Source organism: Desmodus rotundus, chromosome 4, assembly GCF_022682495.2.
Source record: "Desmodus rotundus isolate HL8 chromosome 4, HLdesRot8A.1, whole genome shotgun sequence".
In the NCBI taxonomy this organism is placed as follows: domain Eukaryota; kingdom Metazoa; phylum Chordata; class Mammalia; order Chiroptera; family Phyllostomidae; genus Desmodus; species Desmodus rotundus.
The window spans coordinates 20,055,429-20,069,621 of NC_071390.1; the positions used below are offsets into that span (position 1 = coordinate 20,055,429).

The 14,193-nt window shown below is 45.7% G+C and overlaps 1 protein-coding gene across 1 annotated transcript; it reads right to left on the minus strand.

Moving 5' to 3' along the window:
- Positions 1–1,942: 1,942 nt before the first annotated feature.
- INA (internexin neuronal intermediate filament protein alpha) lies at positions 1,943–13,978 on the minus strand. The gene is made up of 3 exons (XM_053923301.2): positions 12,840–13,978; positions 5,496–5,620; positions 1,943–3,956 (listed from the first exon to the last, which is right to left on the minus strand). The coding sequence occupies exons 1-3, from the start codon at positions 13,902–13,904 to the stop codon at positions 3,641–3,643; spliced, it is 1,506 nt and encodes a 501-aa protein (XP_053779276.1). The 5' UTR covers positions 13,905–13,978; the 3' UTR covers positions 1,943–3,640.
- Positions 13,979–14,193: the final 215 nt, after the last annotated feature.

Sequence of the window (14,193 nt, forward strand, 5' to 3'; positions counted from 1 at the left end):
TGTCCTGACCGGGAATCAAACCCACGACGTTTTGGTTGGGATGATGCCCAAACCACTGAGCCACACCAGTGAGGGCCAAGGCTCTATTCCTTCATTTGTAAAACAGATATACAAATGTTAACTTAAAGAATGGTTGTGAGTTTTAAATGAGATAATTCTATGTACACTGCCTAGTACAGTGTCTGATACATGATAAGTAGATACTGAATAAATTATAGCTGTAACGATAGTTTATAAATGAGTGAGTCTCAGGATTGTAAGAAAGAATTTATAAATTTTAGCTAGTTCCAACCCCCACCTAGTAAGCCTGTGCAATATCAGCATAAAGCATGAGAGCAATCTAATCATCTTCTAGGAGGTCTATAGAAGTCCTTAGATCTACGAAGTAACCATTTTTTTAAAGATTTTATTTATTTATTTTTAGAGAGAGGGGAAGGTAGGGAGAAAGAGAGGGAGTGAAATATCAGTATGTGGTTTCCTCTCAAGTGCCCTGTACTGGGGGGTGTGGCCTGCATCTCAGACATGTGGCCTGAGTGGAACTCAAATGGATGACCTTTGGTTTGCAGGCCAGTGCTCGATCCACTGAGCCACACCAGCTAGAGCCAAAGTAACCATTCTTTTCATCTAACGAATCTGTAAGTCTCACTATCTAATGAATCTAAAGCCATGTTTGGATATCATTAATGTGCTTTGCAGACAGGCTTCCTCACAATCTCATTGGCTCACTTTGTTGTCCTGTTCTGTTGTAACAGGTGGTATTGCTTGCTTTCCTTCCCTCTCCCTGACTCATGTTTCCCTACTACTGTAAATGTTCCGATTTTAATGTCTTTCTCTTAAAAGATGCTTTTAACGTTTTTCTTTTAAAAATGAGCTCATGACAATTAGTGGCCACTCATTCACAACAGGAGATACAAATTAGCCAGAGCCAGAGATTGTATACATGTAATAAAAGGACTCAGGTTTGGCATAGAGAAGGATTCATTAACTAAATAGTATTCTTAGAAGCAACAAATGTCTATATTGCAAATGCAAGTACTGATGAGACTATTGTTCCTTAACAGGCCCTGAAAGATGTTTTGATTACAATAAAACTCTCATTAGTGCACGACTAACAGATCCCTTTTTGGCAGCAGTACCAGTAACGTATCTTTGAGTGGCCTCCAAGTGCCGGAGCCAGGTGGACCGAGAACAACAGTACAGTTCAGGCTTCAGCAAGCCTCAGCTTCAACCGTGAGCATCCGCTGAGTTGCATTCATACATCTCATTGCAGCCTCTGTCCCGGAACCTGGCGTAGCTCAAGGGAATCTCAGCTTGGCGTCCACGGACTTCTGGGCACCAGAAGCAGATAGTCCTGGAGGAGTCACAAGCCCCTTGATCTATACAAAATTTTGCATGTGTATTTTTTTGGGGGGGAAAGGGTTCGTAACTTTCTCCAAGGGGTCCACAATCCCAAATAGGTTAAGAATCATTACAGTAGAGGAAGATTCTAGTATTGCTACCCATGTTCTACCTAAATATCTGGGTTCTGCAGAACTATAACCGCCTTTTCAAAGAAACAAGATTCTGAACTGTTTTGAAGGACTTTGTATCATGTGTGTTCTGCCAGTTTGTTCTCGGAAACGTCACCAAGGTAAGCTAATGAAATCGTTATCCAGGCGCAGCAATGTAGTGTCTTTCAGCATTTGATTTGATTGGATTTCCCCACTCCCTGCCAGGAACGGCTCACTCAGTGCATCGTGTGTTTCTGACCCGTCTGAAACACGTGCAGGCTGTAGCCCCCAGGCTTTGGCAGGGGGCGGGGAAACAACTAAATGTGGATGTGCAGAACAGAGAATGTAAGATTTCTGAATTATTTGGGGAAGGCAGTTGTCTGGCTGCCCCAAAACAGTGCTTTTCTCAATTGAAGCCACAGAAACTACAGAACACAAGTTACATTGCTGGGATTCATGTGACTTTTAATTCTTAATTTACTAACGTTTTACAGTAAGTGTGGGGAGTAAAGACAGGGATGGAGTGAGGGAAAGGAGGAAGAGAGAAGTATCTTTCAAGTTCCTTGAACTATGGAAGCGTGTGCTAGCATAAGAAAGTTCGGTAAAAGCATCATGTCCTTATTACCACAGAGCTCTTAATGGAGAAGTGCATGTCTCTGCCATGTGTGAACAGAGACATACATGGCAACTCTGTAGCTCTGCCGAAGAGGCTGCTGGCAGAGAATTAGTTCTGCTTCAAACTTGGCACATGTGGAAGACGGCGATGCGGCTGCTACACAGTCGGGCAGATGAGAAGTGGGTGCTCCAGAGTCGACTTCCTAGCATGTGGGCAGGGGCATGCAAGCACATTCTCCGGTCTGAGTGTCTCTTTCTGCAGGAGGGGAGAGCCCACCAACCGCGCGGCAGTGGGAAAGCTGTTGGGCAAGACTCATTTAGAAGATAGAAAGATTTCTTTTTTCTATTTGCTGGTGGTGTTGATTGACCAGAAGAAACTTCTTTTGCTTTGGGGCAGTAGCATTGTGTCCTGGTGATAACGTAACCCACACTTAACACTCTTAGAAGGCATAGGAGAGTGAAAACAAGGCCTCTTCAGGACCTAGACTAGTGGGAGGGGGAATACGTGGATTCTGTCTAAAGGTAAGGGTGTGAAACAGCTAACTCTATATCACCACAAACGAACCGACACAGATAAATGAGACCTTCACCTTTCCATTCATACAAATACTCAACTCTTCTAGCTTATACTAAATCTAAGGTCACCTTAACCACAGCTTGGGGTAACTATTACTGTGTTTCTAACATCAAGGGGAAAAGCTACATTCTTAATTGAGTAAGGTTTTCTTTTTTTCCTAATTAAGTGGATTTGATAAGCTGAAAAGCCTAAAATCTAGGGAGTCTTTATTATCTTATGTGTTGGGGGCAACCCTTAAAACTTATCACTGCCATTTTTTTTAACCTACAGAATTGGAAAGATAGGATCATAGATATGGTCAACATGCATCTAAATTTTACCCATTCAGCAAAGAGAGCTAAAGCAGGTAAGTTCTTTTGACAAGAACCTAAATGTGTTTAAAATACTACAGTAGCCTTTTTCTTTTTTCTGAATCGAAGAAAAGGGTCTATGGAATTGAGGGGGGATGGGAGGAGAAGTGTCCGTTAAACAAACACCTATCATTTGCGAAATGGTTCTGTTAGAGTGAGCAGTGTCAGGCGTGGACCATTAGTTTATCTTTGGCAGTGATCTTACATTTTATGTCTAGAATGAGATTATATAGCTGGGTAATGGCTGGTTATAGTGTGTGAATTAGGCTTTAATTTCAATTCACAGCAAATGACGATGATCACAGATTTAGCACCTTAGTTTGTACTTCCTCTGTCCCTGAATCATCTATCACTGTAAAGTCTGCGCTTTAGGTGAGAAAGCTGTGTTCTTAGGTAACGCCTCTGTGATGGCTCTAGAAGTGCAGTTTGCGCCAACCTAAGGGGTGCTTTTCTTATTAGAGACTGTAGGTATTCGATGCTAAGTATGAGACTGAAGCCTTGAAGACATTTGAGAGTGGTGATAGGTGTTTTGGTTCAGGAATAGGCTGTTTAACAAGTCAGATGCAATTTATCCCCTCTTAAGCATGAACTCTTTTTAAGCAACAGAATTACATTTTTTGGCTTGAAATGGTGCTTTCTTCTATAGTTGATTTCTCGGTTTTTTTAGTAGATATTACTGTCTCCTCCAATATTTCTTCAAAACTTTCCCCTATCTGGGAGGTTTTCTTAGAGGCTACCTTAGAAGCCTCCTCCTCCTCTTCCTCCTCCTCTTTCTTAAGAGACAGCCCAGTGGATGAGACTTTGGTGGTTGTAGAGCTGAGGATTCTAGGTGGGAGCAGATAACTTGGATTAGGAAGTGGATTCAGCCCTGAAATGTTTGATCCACTGGTGCTAAAACGTGTCTCTTCACCTTCCAGCAGTTTCCTGTAAACCGAACAGAGAAAAAAAAATCTCAGGAAGCCAACTTGCAAGTTTTTAAAGAAGGAACTCAGTTAACCCTGCAGCTCCTCCTATTCATTTCAGAAAGATTATAAGACTTTGCAGTTATTCATGAGATTGAGATGAATAAATATTGAATTCCAAGGCTCCAAGACTTGGAGTTACCCAGCACGTGCATGCACGCTCACTCGTAAACAACACACACACACACACACACACACACACACACACACACACACCTTCCACACCAGCTGTGTTGAAAGCACTGTCAAAGGGAAATCTACCCTACATCCTAAAACAAAAGAATTAAGCAAGGAAAAACCTGTAATTCCCCTTGGCCTCATCACACCCATTTTTGGCACTTAGAGTCCACGAAGCTCCAGGGAAAAGTAATTTTGCTAATCAACATCATACGTGCAATAGGAATAAGGAGGTGCAAAGTCCACTGAGGGGGAAAGAAGCGCCTAAAGCAGCCTGAACCTGAGATCTGTACTTTTTCAGTGTCCGAGAGCACAGACGAAGTGGAAGCAGTGGTTTCAAAGACCAGTGAGTGAGTGTTTCTGATGGTAGACTTTTCTCAGGCTGGCCTAAATGGCATCACAAAAGTGACCCTAATACCTTGTTTCTCAAAACTAATAGTTTTTAGCATCCTTTCTTTAAAATCAGAAACTCAAGACACTATCAAATACTCTTGGAGCTTTGCTTTGAAGTAGTATACAGAGTGTAAAGAAGCAGAGAAGAAAAAATGCTCGGACAGATCCGGGGTGGAATCTGAGCTCCTCCATTTACCAGCATAGTGACTGCGAGCAACTTACACAGTCCAAGGTTCAAGTCTCCTCGTCTGCAGAATGGGAACAATAAGACCTGAGTCCCCGATCATTTATAATGCAGTACCTAATAGAGTGCCTGGCTCATAGTAATCAGTCAAAAACTTTTATTAGCTGCTGTTATTACATTTTTTTAAGGTAAATGTTCACATGAATATTGCCTTGAGTAGGAATCGGGGGGACACCCCACCTGTTAGGACTTTCTATGCTGTATAAACCCTGCTTTTAAAGTTAAGAGTCTGATGGGTTTATTTCAACCTCTATGTACTCCCATTATTCCCTTAAATCCTAGCAGAGGTGAGGAGAAAAACCAGGACCAGTAAGGTGCAGCTGGGATATACCCAAATCAAGGGACAGAGAGATCAGCTTACCTGGAAGGGGCCAGTGATATCTTTCCTCATCCTCACTCACCCATAAGAAACAGGAAAGACTAGCCCTGGCCGGGTAGCTCAGAGTGTCGTCCCAATACACCAAGGTTGTGGGTTCAAGTCCCAGTCAGGGCACATACAAGCAGCAACTAGTGAGTGCACGGAGGAGTGGAGCAACCACAACCGATGTTTCTCTCTGTCTCCCACCCTTCCTCTCTCTCTCTAGAATCAATACATTTTGTAAAAACAGGAAAGACTAGAGCCACTTGTTTGAGTCACCCTGCCCCAGATGACTGCATTTGCTTGGGTGAGCATGCCCTTTGAAGTACCTGTAAGCTGCTATCTCAATGTCAAGAGCCATTTTGACATTGAGCAAGTCCTGGTATTCCCGAAGGTGGCGTGCCATCTCACTCTTGGTGTTCCTCAGATCGTTCTCCAGTTGCCCGATGCTATCCTGAAAAGTGACATATCCAATGTATTTAGGCCAAACCAGCTGGAATTCATTGAGATTTCAGTAAGGCTAGGATTCTCAACCCTGAGTACATATAAAGCATCCAGACCATCCCCCCACCCCACCCCACCCAGTCCAGAATCTGATTCATTTGTTCTGGGGTGGGGTCCCAGCACCTGCAGTTTTTCATAATGGTCCTCAGGAGATTCGGTGAGAGCTGGGATCTTCTACTACAGGGCACATGCTTACCATCCCTCCCCAGCTTGTGGTACTTGGTGCTAACTCACTCGTATGTCCTTTCCATAACCCAAAGTCTCACACTAGGAGCTTAGATTCGGAAAATTCCAACTGTAGAAAGCACAGAGAGGACAGCAAGTCTTCCCTGCCTGCATTCATTTTGATGGTTTCCTGGAAGTTGGCTACTCAACCACTTTACTGAAAACATTTTACATGATAGATGAGGAGAAAGAAGAAATACATCAGAAAAAAATTTTTATCCACATGGCAGATTGAAATTATAATGTTTCTAAAGAAGAAACTACATTTATGTAATAGTTTTGCTCCAAGTTCTTCCAGGTGCAAACCCAGGCATCGAAAAAAATAGGTTTACAATTGTGATTCTGGAGCCCAGAAGGATTTTTAAAAAAACACAGTAGATCCTATTGTTTACCTGCTTAAAATCCTCCAATGCCTGTGGAATAAAGTTAAAGCTCAATATGGCCTATATTTCCCCCCTTGCTCAATGTATTTCAGCTACCCTGGCCTTCTCTTTTGCTCTTTAGACTTACTAAGTGCTGTCCCAGGCCCTTTAGGCTAGCTATTTCCTCTGCTTGGAATGCTCTGGAGTGTGTTTACATGGACCGCTCCATGTCACACAAAACTCAGTTTCACATGTCTTCTACTCAGTTCTTCCTGGTATCCAACTTAAGTGCTCTCTCCACACTGATCTTGCACATTATTTTACCTCAAGCCAGGGCGGCTGCTAGCCCATGTAGGAACATTGTACAAATTAGAAGAAGTGCCCTGACCAGTGTGGCTCAGTTGGTTGGGCGTCATCCCGCAAAGCGAAAGGTCACCGGTTTGATTCCCTGTCAGGGCACATGGGTAGGTTGTGGGTTTGGAGCCCAAGAAGCAACAGATCAATGTTTCTCTCACATCGAGAGAAACAATGTTTCCCTCTCTTTCCCCTTCCCTTCCCCTCTCTCTAAATAATAATTAATAATAATAATAATATTTAAGAAAAAGTTACCACCAGTGGGAGGACACATTTTTTAAAAATCACCCACTTCAAAGTGCCCGCTGTGCTCTTAGCTCTTATCATTATCTGAAGGTCTTTTCTTCTTCATTTACTAGTTTACTAATTTTTCACCTTCCTCTATAACAGGGTTTTTCAACCTTGGCCCTGTGGGCAATTTGGGCTGGATAATGCCTTGTTGTGGGGGACTGTACGGTGACTTGTAGGATGTTTAGCAGCATCCCTGGCCTCTACCCACCAGATGCCAGTAGCACACACTCTCCCTCCCAACTGTGACTACTAGAAATGTCTCCAGACACTGCTGAACTTCCCCTGGGGACAAACTGGTCCTCTCAAAGAACTCCTGCTCTAGACTGTAATGTACATGGAAGCGGGGACCTTTTCTGTGTGGTACACCCCTGGAGGCCAGAGCCCAGCACGGTGCACCTGCGGATGCTCGAGGAAGAATTGTTGAATGGTGCCACGTGAGCACGTCTTTTCTCAGGACCTGAAGCAGTGTGGGCAGATAACCCACATAGTTCAGCTGCAACGTTGTCAACACAAAGAGCACAGTGACTGAGAGTTACTTTATGAAATAGCGATGCAGATGAACTTGTCGGAAACCTCAGGAAACAAAGTGCTGAGGGGCCCTTGTAACCCCCCTTGTGTGAGGACGGTAAATCCATGGTGAAAGGCAGGATGCATACATCAGGGGGTGCTAGCTTCCAAATCGAGAGAATCTGCAGAAAAAGTTAAAATTCGTACCACCTACCTGTTCTATAAATATTGATAGGAATGCTGCAAAGGAGAGACTCAATTAAATGACAGCTACAGAGCAAGGAACAATGAGCAGTGGGGAAAATACATATTATACCTGACAGCGATGGAGACATTCCAAGGTGTGTTAAGGAATCATGAGGGTTTAAAAAGATTTTTAACAGAAATGTTACTTGATGGTTGCTATTTGAGGTTAAATTTACCTATAAGCAAGCATACTAGCGAAGCTAGGGAGTAAGAGAATCTACAGTAGCTGTGGTAAGGGGGAGGGAGTCTAGGATGAGGGAAAAAGGAGAAAAAGAAAGAAGTGTTCTCATGATAAAAAGAAGCAGGAGAGACCGATGTAGTGACGTCGGGGGGAAAAAAAAAAAAAGAAGCAGGAGAAATGCATGAGGAGAGGAGAAGGATTTCTTCAGGGTCTCTGGGTTGCATTTCTTGTCCTGCCACAAATATCTAACATGCCTCGATCTGTTTTCTATTTTAGTTTCTTTAAAACTTCCACTTCTGCATATGGAAAATTACAACATTTATTCTTTGCTGAGGTGTTCTGAGATTCTCAATTTGGGATTCCAATTTAACACACCTCACATTAATGTACGCTTCCGTTATCTATTAAATTAGATGACAGGCATTAGAACAGCACTCATCACATGGGAACCGATGAATAAATGTTAGTGGCTTTTATTACTGTTAACATCATACCGTGCGACTCTCTACCTTGTAAATCATATGGACAAATTAATCATGAGCCCTCCCTATAACCCCTTAGATAACTAGGAAAGCAATGTATAATACAACTTGAATATTGCATGGTCAGAGCACTCATTTTTTTAAAAAAAATAACAATTTTGAATAAAAACCTTTCTGAAGTGGGTTGTACCACTCTTAATTAGGACATTAAACGTAATTCAACCTTTCTCAGTAATTGTGGGTTACGATAATGATCCAATTATTTTTCTATAATTCTGTGATGTCTTTTTTTAGGTCAACTGAGGTATACCCAGGTGTTTACTTCTGCCCTAAATGACCCCAACGAGCAATGTCTGAATTAGAGTTTCCTACTCATTGGTTTTCTTTGTCCTGAAAGAACTGATCTGCTGCTGCTCCTCCTGGAAATGCCTGACTCCAGTGGCCCCTTCTCCTCTCTCCGGCTGTAGGCTTGACACCCAAAGGGGTTTACAGTCCTGTAAAGGAAGAATGAATAGACGGGGGGCATAGAAGGGCCGACTCCCTGATGTGTAATTTAGAGATAAATATTTTTGTCTCGTCAGCACATTAATTAGGTCCTCTGTTAAAGGAAAATTTTTTTTTGTTTCACAGCTGTGTTTTCTGAAAAAGAGGTTCTTGGGGAGCTGAGTTCTAATAGATGAGATTTCCTTGAGTTTTTACGTTGCACATTTTACATGTCTATTTTATGGATCAGAGTAAACAAAAAGCGTGACTGTGCTCCTTTCACAAGGAAGTGTGCTGACGGCTGATCACTGCTCTTCAATGTCTAGTCTCTTTGTTTGCGCTCTTTGTTTCCCTAGACCAGGCTGTCTTGCCTCGCCCTTCAAAAGCTCTGCCAAAGATGGCTTCCTGCTCACGAAATCTGAGCAGAGCGCTGCAGTCTGCCCCTCCCCCAACCACACCCCTACTGCTGGCTTAGCGGGAGGGAACGGGAGAGAGGCACTCCCAGCTGCAGCTGGGGTCTCTCCTGGAGCAGATGAAACAGGTGCTGCGCATCGTCTTCAGGGCTGGAAGGATGTGGGCTGGGGCCGAGAGAATACTGGCTGCGCTACTGCAGGGAAGGGGAACGACAACCAGTGCTGTGCATTTCGCCACTTTTGGGGGCTCTCAGCCAGGCTGAGCAGTGAGTGCAGCCGTTCAGAATTACTACTCTGTGTAATAAACATAGGTGGGGAGAGAGCATTTTTATATGTGATCTACCCCTATGCCGTATTCCCCCTCCTGTCTTTGTTTTAGTCCCACATTTTTTTTTGTCCCTACCATACTTTAAAATCTTGCATTTTATGAACTTGTTTACACTGGGAAATGTGGTTTAGGTCCGTGCACCCCAAAATCAATCTGAGGAACAACAGGATGCAGTGGTTTCTTTTTTTATTGAAAACGCTTATTCTTGGGCCACACCTACTCAAACTACCCGAGTCCATATTATCGGGAGTGGGCTTGAGAATCTTTTTTTTTTTAACCCTCAAGTGACCTTTTGAAACTAGGGGATTTAGGAACCACTAGTTTCAATTTATTTTTGTGAAGGAGCTACTGTGCTGGCCCAATTGACTGTGAGGTAGAGAGGGGCAAGAACAAAATAAAACAAAAAGCACATGGAAGAGTTAAAGACTAAATGTGGCTTTTTTTCTTGAATTCTAACTTCATAAATGTATCTATCACATGCTATAGATTTATATGCAGGCACTGCCACCCCCATGTCCAAGGGACCAGCCCCTTCCTGCTATTTCATTAGGCTGTATTCCAATCTCATACTGGAGAGAAGAGGGCAGACTTGGCTCCTCTCCCTGGAGAGCATTAAATACTGGTGATACCAGTTCAGCAATGTCCTTCAAGGAAAGCTTTAGCTTTCGAAGACTGACCATAGTGCAGGGCCAGGGGCCCCAGTACCCTTCAAAAATGTCCTTGGATATCTTTGGAAGAATGGGGGCTGTTAGGGTGGTGAAGCAACTATGCAGGAACCCGAATTGCCCTCTTTTAAAAATGGAAAAGGCTCCAGCTAAAGAAGGTGGCTGCATTTGGCTTTTGAAGATGAAATCCTGAGCTCCTTATCATGTCTCCTGCTGCCTGATCTGGACCTCTCATGCACCATTGTGTACTTACGATGTCACCTTGAATCATTCTTTACTCTTTCAAAGTGCAATAAGCTTTCTCTCCTCAAATAGGCTGTCAACTCTCTGGGGCAGGGAAAACGTGACTTTTCATGGAGCCTTCCTCTGCCTCTTGGAGGGTGGCAAGCTTGCAAATGAAAGGGGGCCTACTACTAATCAATGAAGCAGAACAAAGAGAACAGCCTCTCATTACTGCAGTGAAAGGGGAGGAGGAAGGGGTGAGAGGGCAAGAAAACAATGGCTGAATCTCACTGTGGAGAAGGAAGCTTTTCATCTTCATCAGCACTGCTGATATTGTTAGAGCTGCCAGAAGACACCCATGTGGCTTCAGGCCTTCGGGATCTGCAGGTCAGGACGTGAGCCCCCCCTCAGTCTTAGGTCCCAAAGGGCAGGAAATAGCTGTCATCTGACCTCTTCCACTCCATCAGCAGGTCCACTGAGGCACTGAAAGCTAACGCTGAGGGGGGCAGCACTGCAGAGCTGCAGACATGCCGCAGTTTCTGTTGTTTTCCTTTTTTCTCCTGTGCACTATGTCTACATGACCACTGAAAGGCTTTTAATGCAAACCAAACAAGGCAGACAATATTGTCACTACCTCACAGAACGAAGGGGCTATAACAAGCAAACAGAAGACATGGCAAAGCCCAGTTCAGGTGGCAGTTGTGGGTAAGCTATTCTTTTTGGAGAAATATTGGGCTAGTCCTTCAGAAGATCACCTCACTCATCCTTTGAGGCTTCTATTAAACATGAAGCTTCAATTAACTAAATATGATTAACTCAGACATTCCAGGGGCTGGGCCACATAGTGAAAAGTTCACGTTATAGAGTGTGAAGCAGAACGGAAGTCTTTATTTGAGTAATTCTGTAATTGCTAACTAAACAAAAGAAATGACCCAAGCAAGCTCTCTTCCTTTATCAAAGGAAGTCATCTATAATGAACAATGAATACCTGCACGCCAATAATCATTCTTTACCTCCAGACTAACAACATACTTTTGAGGTTTCACTCCTTTCTTGTATTTTATTAATGTTCCCCGAACCTTATTAATTTAATCAAATATAAACTTTGTTCTTGGCTAGAATGAAATATTGCAAGTTTCTGAATTATTAGCTTCTACCCAATGGAGCTTTTTTCCTACCTTTAATCTGAACCGCACTATTTAGATTATTAACCGCACTTTCTTCCTGCCTCTGTGCCCTTGTGATCATAATCCCAGAACGTTTGCTATAGCAAAAATGAAGATGCAGTGGCCTTTGTTTGGAGAAATAAAGGAGGAAAGAGCCAGTCAAAGGAACTTACAGAATAGGCAAAGATGAAAAATAAGTGGTCTATAGAAAGAAAGAATCAATCTCTTTGATTTATCACATGCACTTAGATTGGAAAAATGTTAAGAAAATGGGCATTTTCAAGTTGGACCTCAATGCTGCTGAGCAGATTAAGTGGTTTTTGTTAAGTGCTAAGCCATCCATGAAAATGAAAATTGATGCTGTCCATGAGGTGACCTTTGGTTGCAGGTAGCCAAGACTGATGTGTTGGTGTTGCAGGAAAAAAAAAATCAAAGCAGTTAATTGCCTAGAGAGTCGTAACTGGGACATGCGACTGGAGACACATTTCTGAGATGTGAGGAACTCGGAATCAGCACCGAGGACAGCGCCCCAACCATTCTCGTTTGCTAACCGCTGAAAGCTTTCTTTACGAAGAAATATCATCAATCGGTCTGTCGACTAGGAAACCGTGTGTTGTGTGTTGGGGGAGGGGTCTAGCAAGAGCCTGGCAGTCACACCAGCCCAATCACCCATCTCCTTGGTTCCCAATCTCTACTCCTTTGAGGATGAAAGTCAAGAAAATGGGGTGTAATCCCTCCCAGTTCAACTCAGCATCCTTCCCCCACCAGGGCAGACCATACTCTATAAATAAGATTGTAGGGCGTAGAGAAAGCCTTTCAAAGTCAACAAAAGAAACCAGAGAGCCGAGACAGCACTGCCAAACCTGGAGAGGGTGTAACCCACCTCCGTTGGGCTCACTCCTACTTTGGGTGGGGAACTGTTCTTCAGGTCTTAAGTGTGTTTATTCCCACTTGTTGACAAGTAGGCATGAGTTAGATTTTCCGACTCTGAAGAAGGAAGCAAAGGGCTTCTTTGTTAGAAGGGCTTTGGAAAGGGATGTAAATGAAAGGCAGGAAAAGGGCATTCAGGCCCCTAAAATTATCAGTGGAGAGCCCAGAGCTTTTTGTTTGCCAAGGCCTCTAGTCGAGGCTTTCCCTCTTCCCTTCCTTCCCCTCCCCTCAATTCCCCGGGCCACAATTGTGGGGAGAAGTGTGGGTATGCATGGGAGAGGATAGGATGCCACTCCCTACACAGCACTCCTTACCTGGTAGCTAGCCACTTCAGCACAGTGTCGCTCCTCCAGCTCCAGTATCTGCCTCTCCAAGGACTCATTGGCTCCACGCAGGCCCTCAATCTCGATGGTGCGTGCCTGCAGCTGGCGCCGGTACTCATGAATCTCTTCGCGGCTGGCCCGGATGGCTTCGGTGCTGCGCGCTGCCTGCTCATTCAGGTTGGCAAACTTGGACTTGTACCACTCCTCGGCTGATTGGAGATTCTTAGCCGCCAGAGACTCATACTGGGCGCGGATCTCCCTCAGCGCAGAACTCAGGTCTGGTTTAGCCACAGCTACGTCCACCTCGGCCGCAGCCTGAGACGACGCCTGCAGCGTGGCCAGAAGCTCCGCCACCTCCTCGTCGTGCACCTGGCGTACGAAGGCCAGCTCATCCAGAAGCGACTCCACCTTCTTCTCCAGGTCCAGGCGGGCCAGCGTGGCCCCGTCCACGTCGCGCTGCTGCGCCTTCAGGGCGCGCTCCGCGCCTTCGCGCCCGCGGCTCTCCTCCTCGCAGCGCGCCCGCAGCCGCTGCACCTCCTCCGCCAGCCCGTCGCGCTCCAGCACGGCCTGTGCACGAGCCGAGCTCGCCTCCTCCAGCTGCGCGCGCAGGTCCCGCAGCTCGCGCTGGAAGAGCTCGCCTACGCGCGACGGCTCAGCGTGGCGCTGCCGCAGCGCGGCCAGCTCTGCCTCGAGCGCGCGATTCTGCGTCTCCAGCTGATGCACCTTCTCGATGAACACAGCGAAGCGGTCGTTGAGGCCCTGCAGCTGCTCCTTCTCGTTGGTGCGGATGATCTTGTATTCGTTGGTGCGTGCCGCTGCCTGGCTCAAGTCCAGCCCGTCGGACGCCGGAGGCCGGCGGTAGGCCAGACCCAGGCCGAGCGAAGTGACCGAGGAGCAGGCAGCCGAGGAAGCCACATTGCAGCGGGACAACGACTGAGAGCGGTAGCCGCCCGCGCCGCCAGCCCCAGAAAGGCGCGAAGACAGACGAGAGCTGTCTCCGAACACCTTGCGGTAGGAGGAGGGGCCGCACAGGTAGTGCTCCGAGCCGAAGCTCATGGTGCCGGGACCAGGGCCGGGCGAACGACCGCAGCTATAGATACAAAGGAGAGGAGAGGTGCGCCAGACGGGGCGCGGCGGGGCTGTGTGCTCTGGGTTTTAAGGCGCGGGGGGTTGGGGCGGCGCGTTTGGGGCGGAGCTCCTGCTCTGGGTCTGGCTAGGAGAGGGAAGTGGGGGGGCACAGGATCGGGGGCGGGGAAGCGCAGTGACTACCTCAGCTGCGCGAGCGACGGACCTAGGGCGCCCGGACAGAGTCATTTGCGCAGGAGCCTCTTCCTGTCCTTAGCGT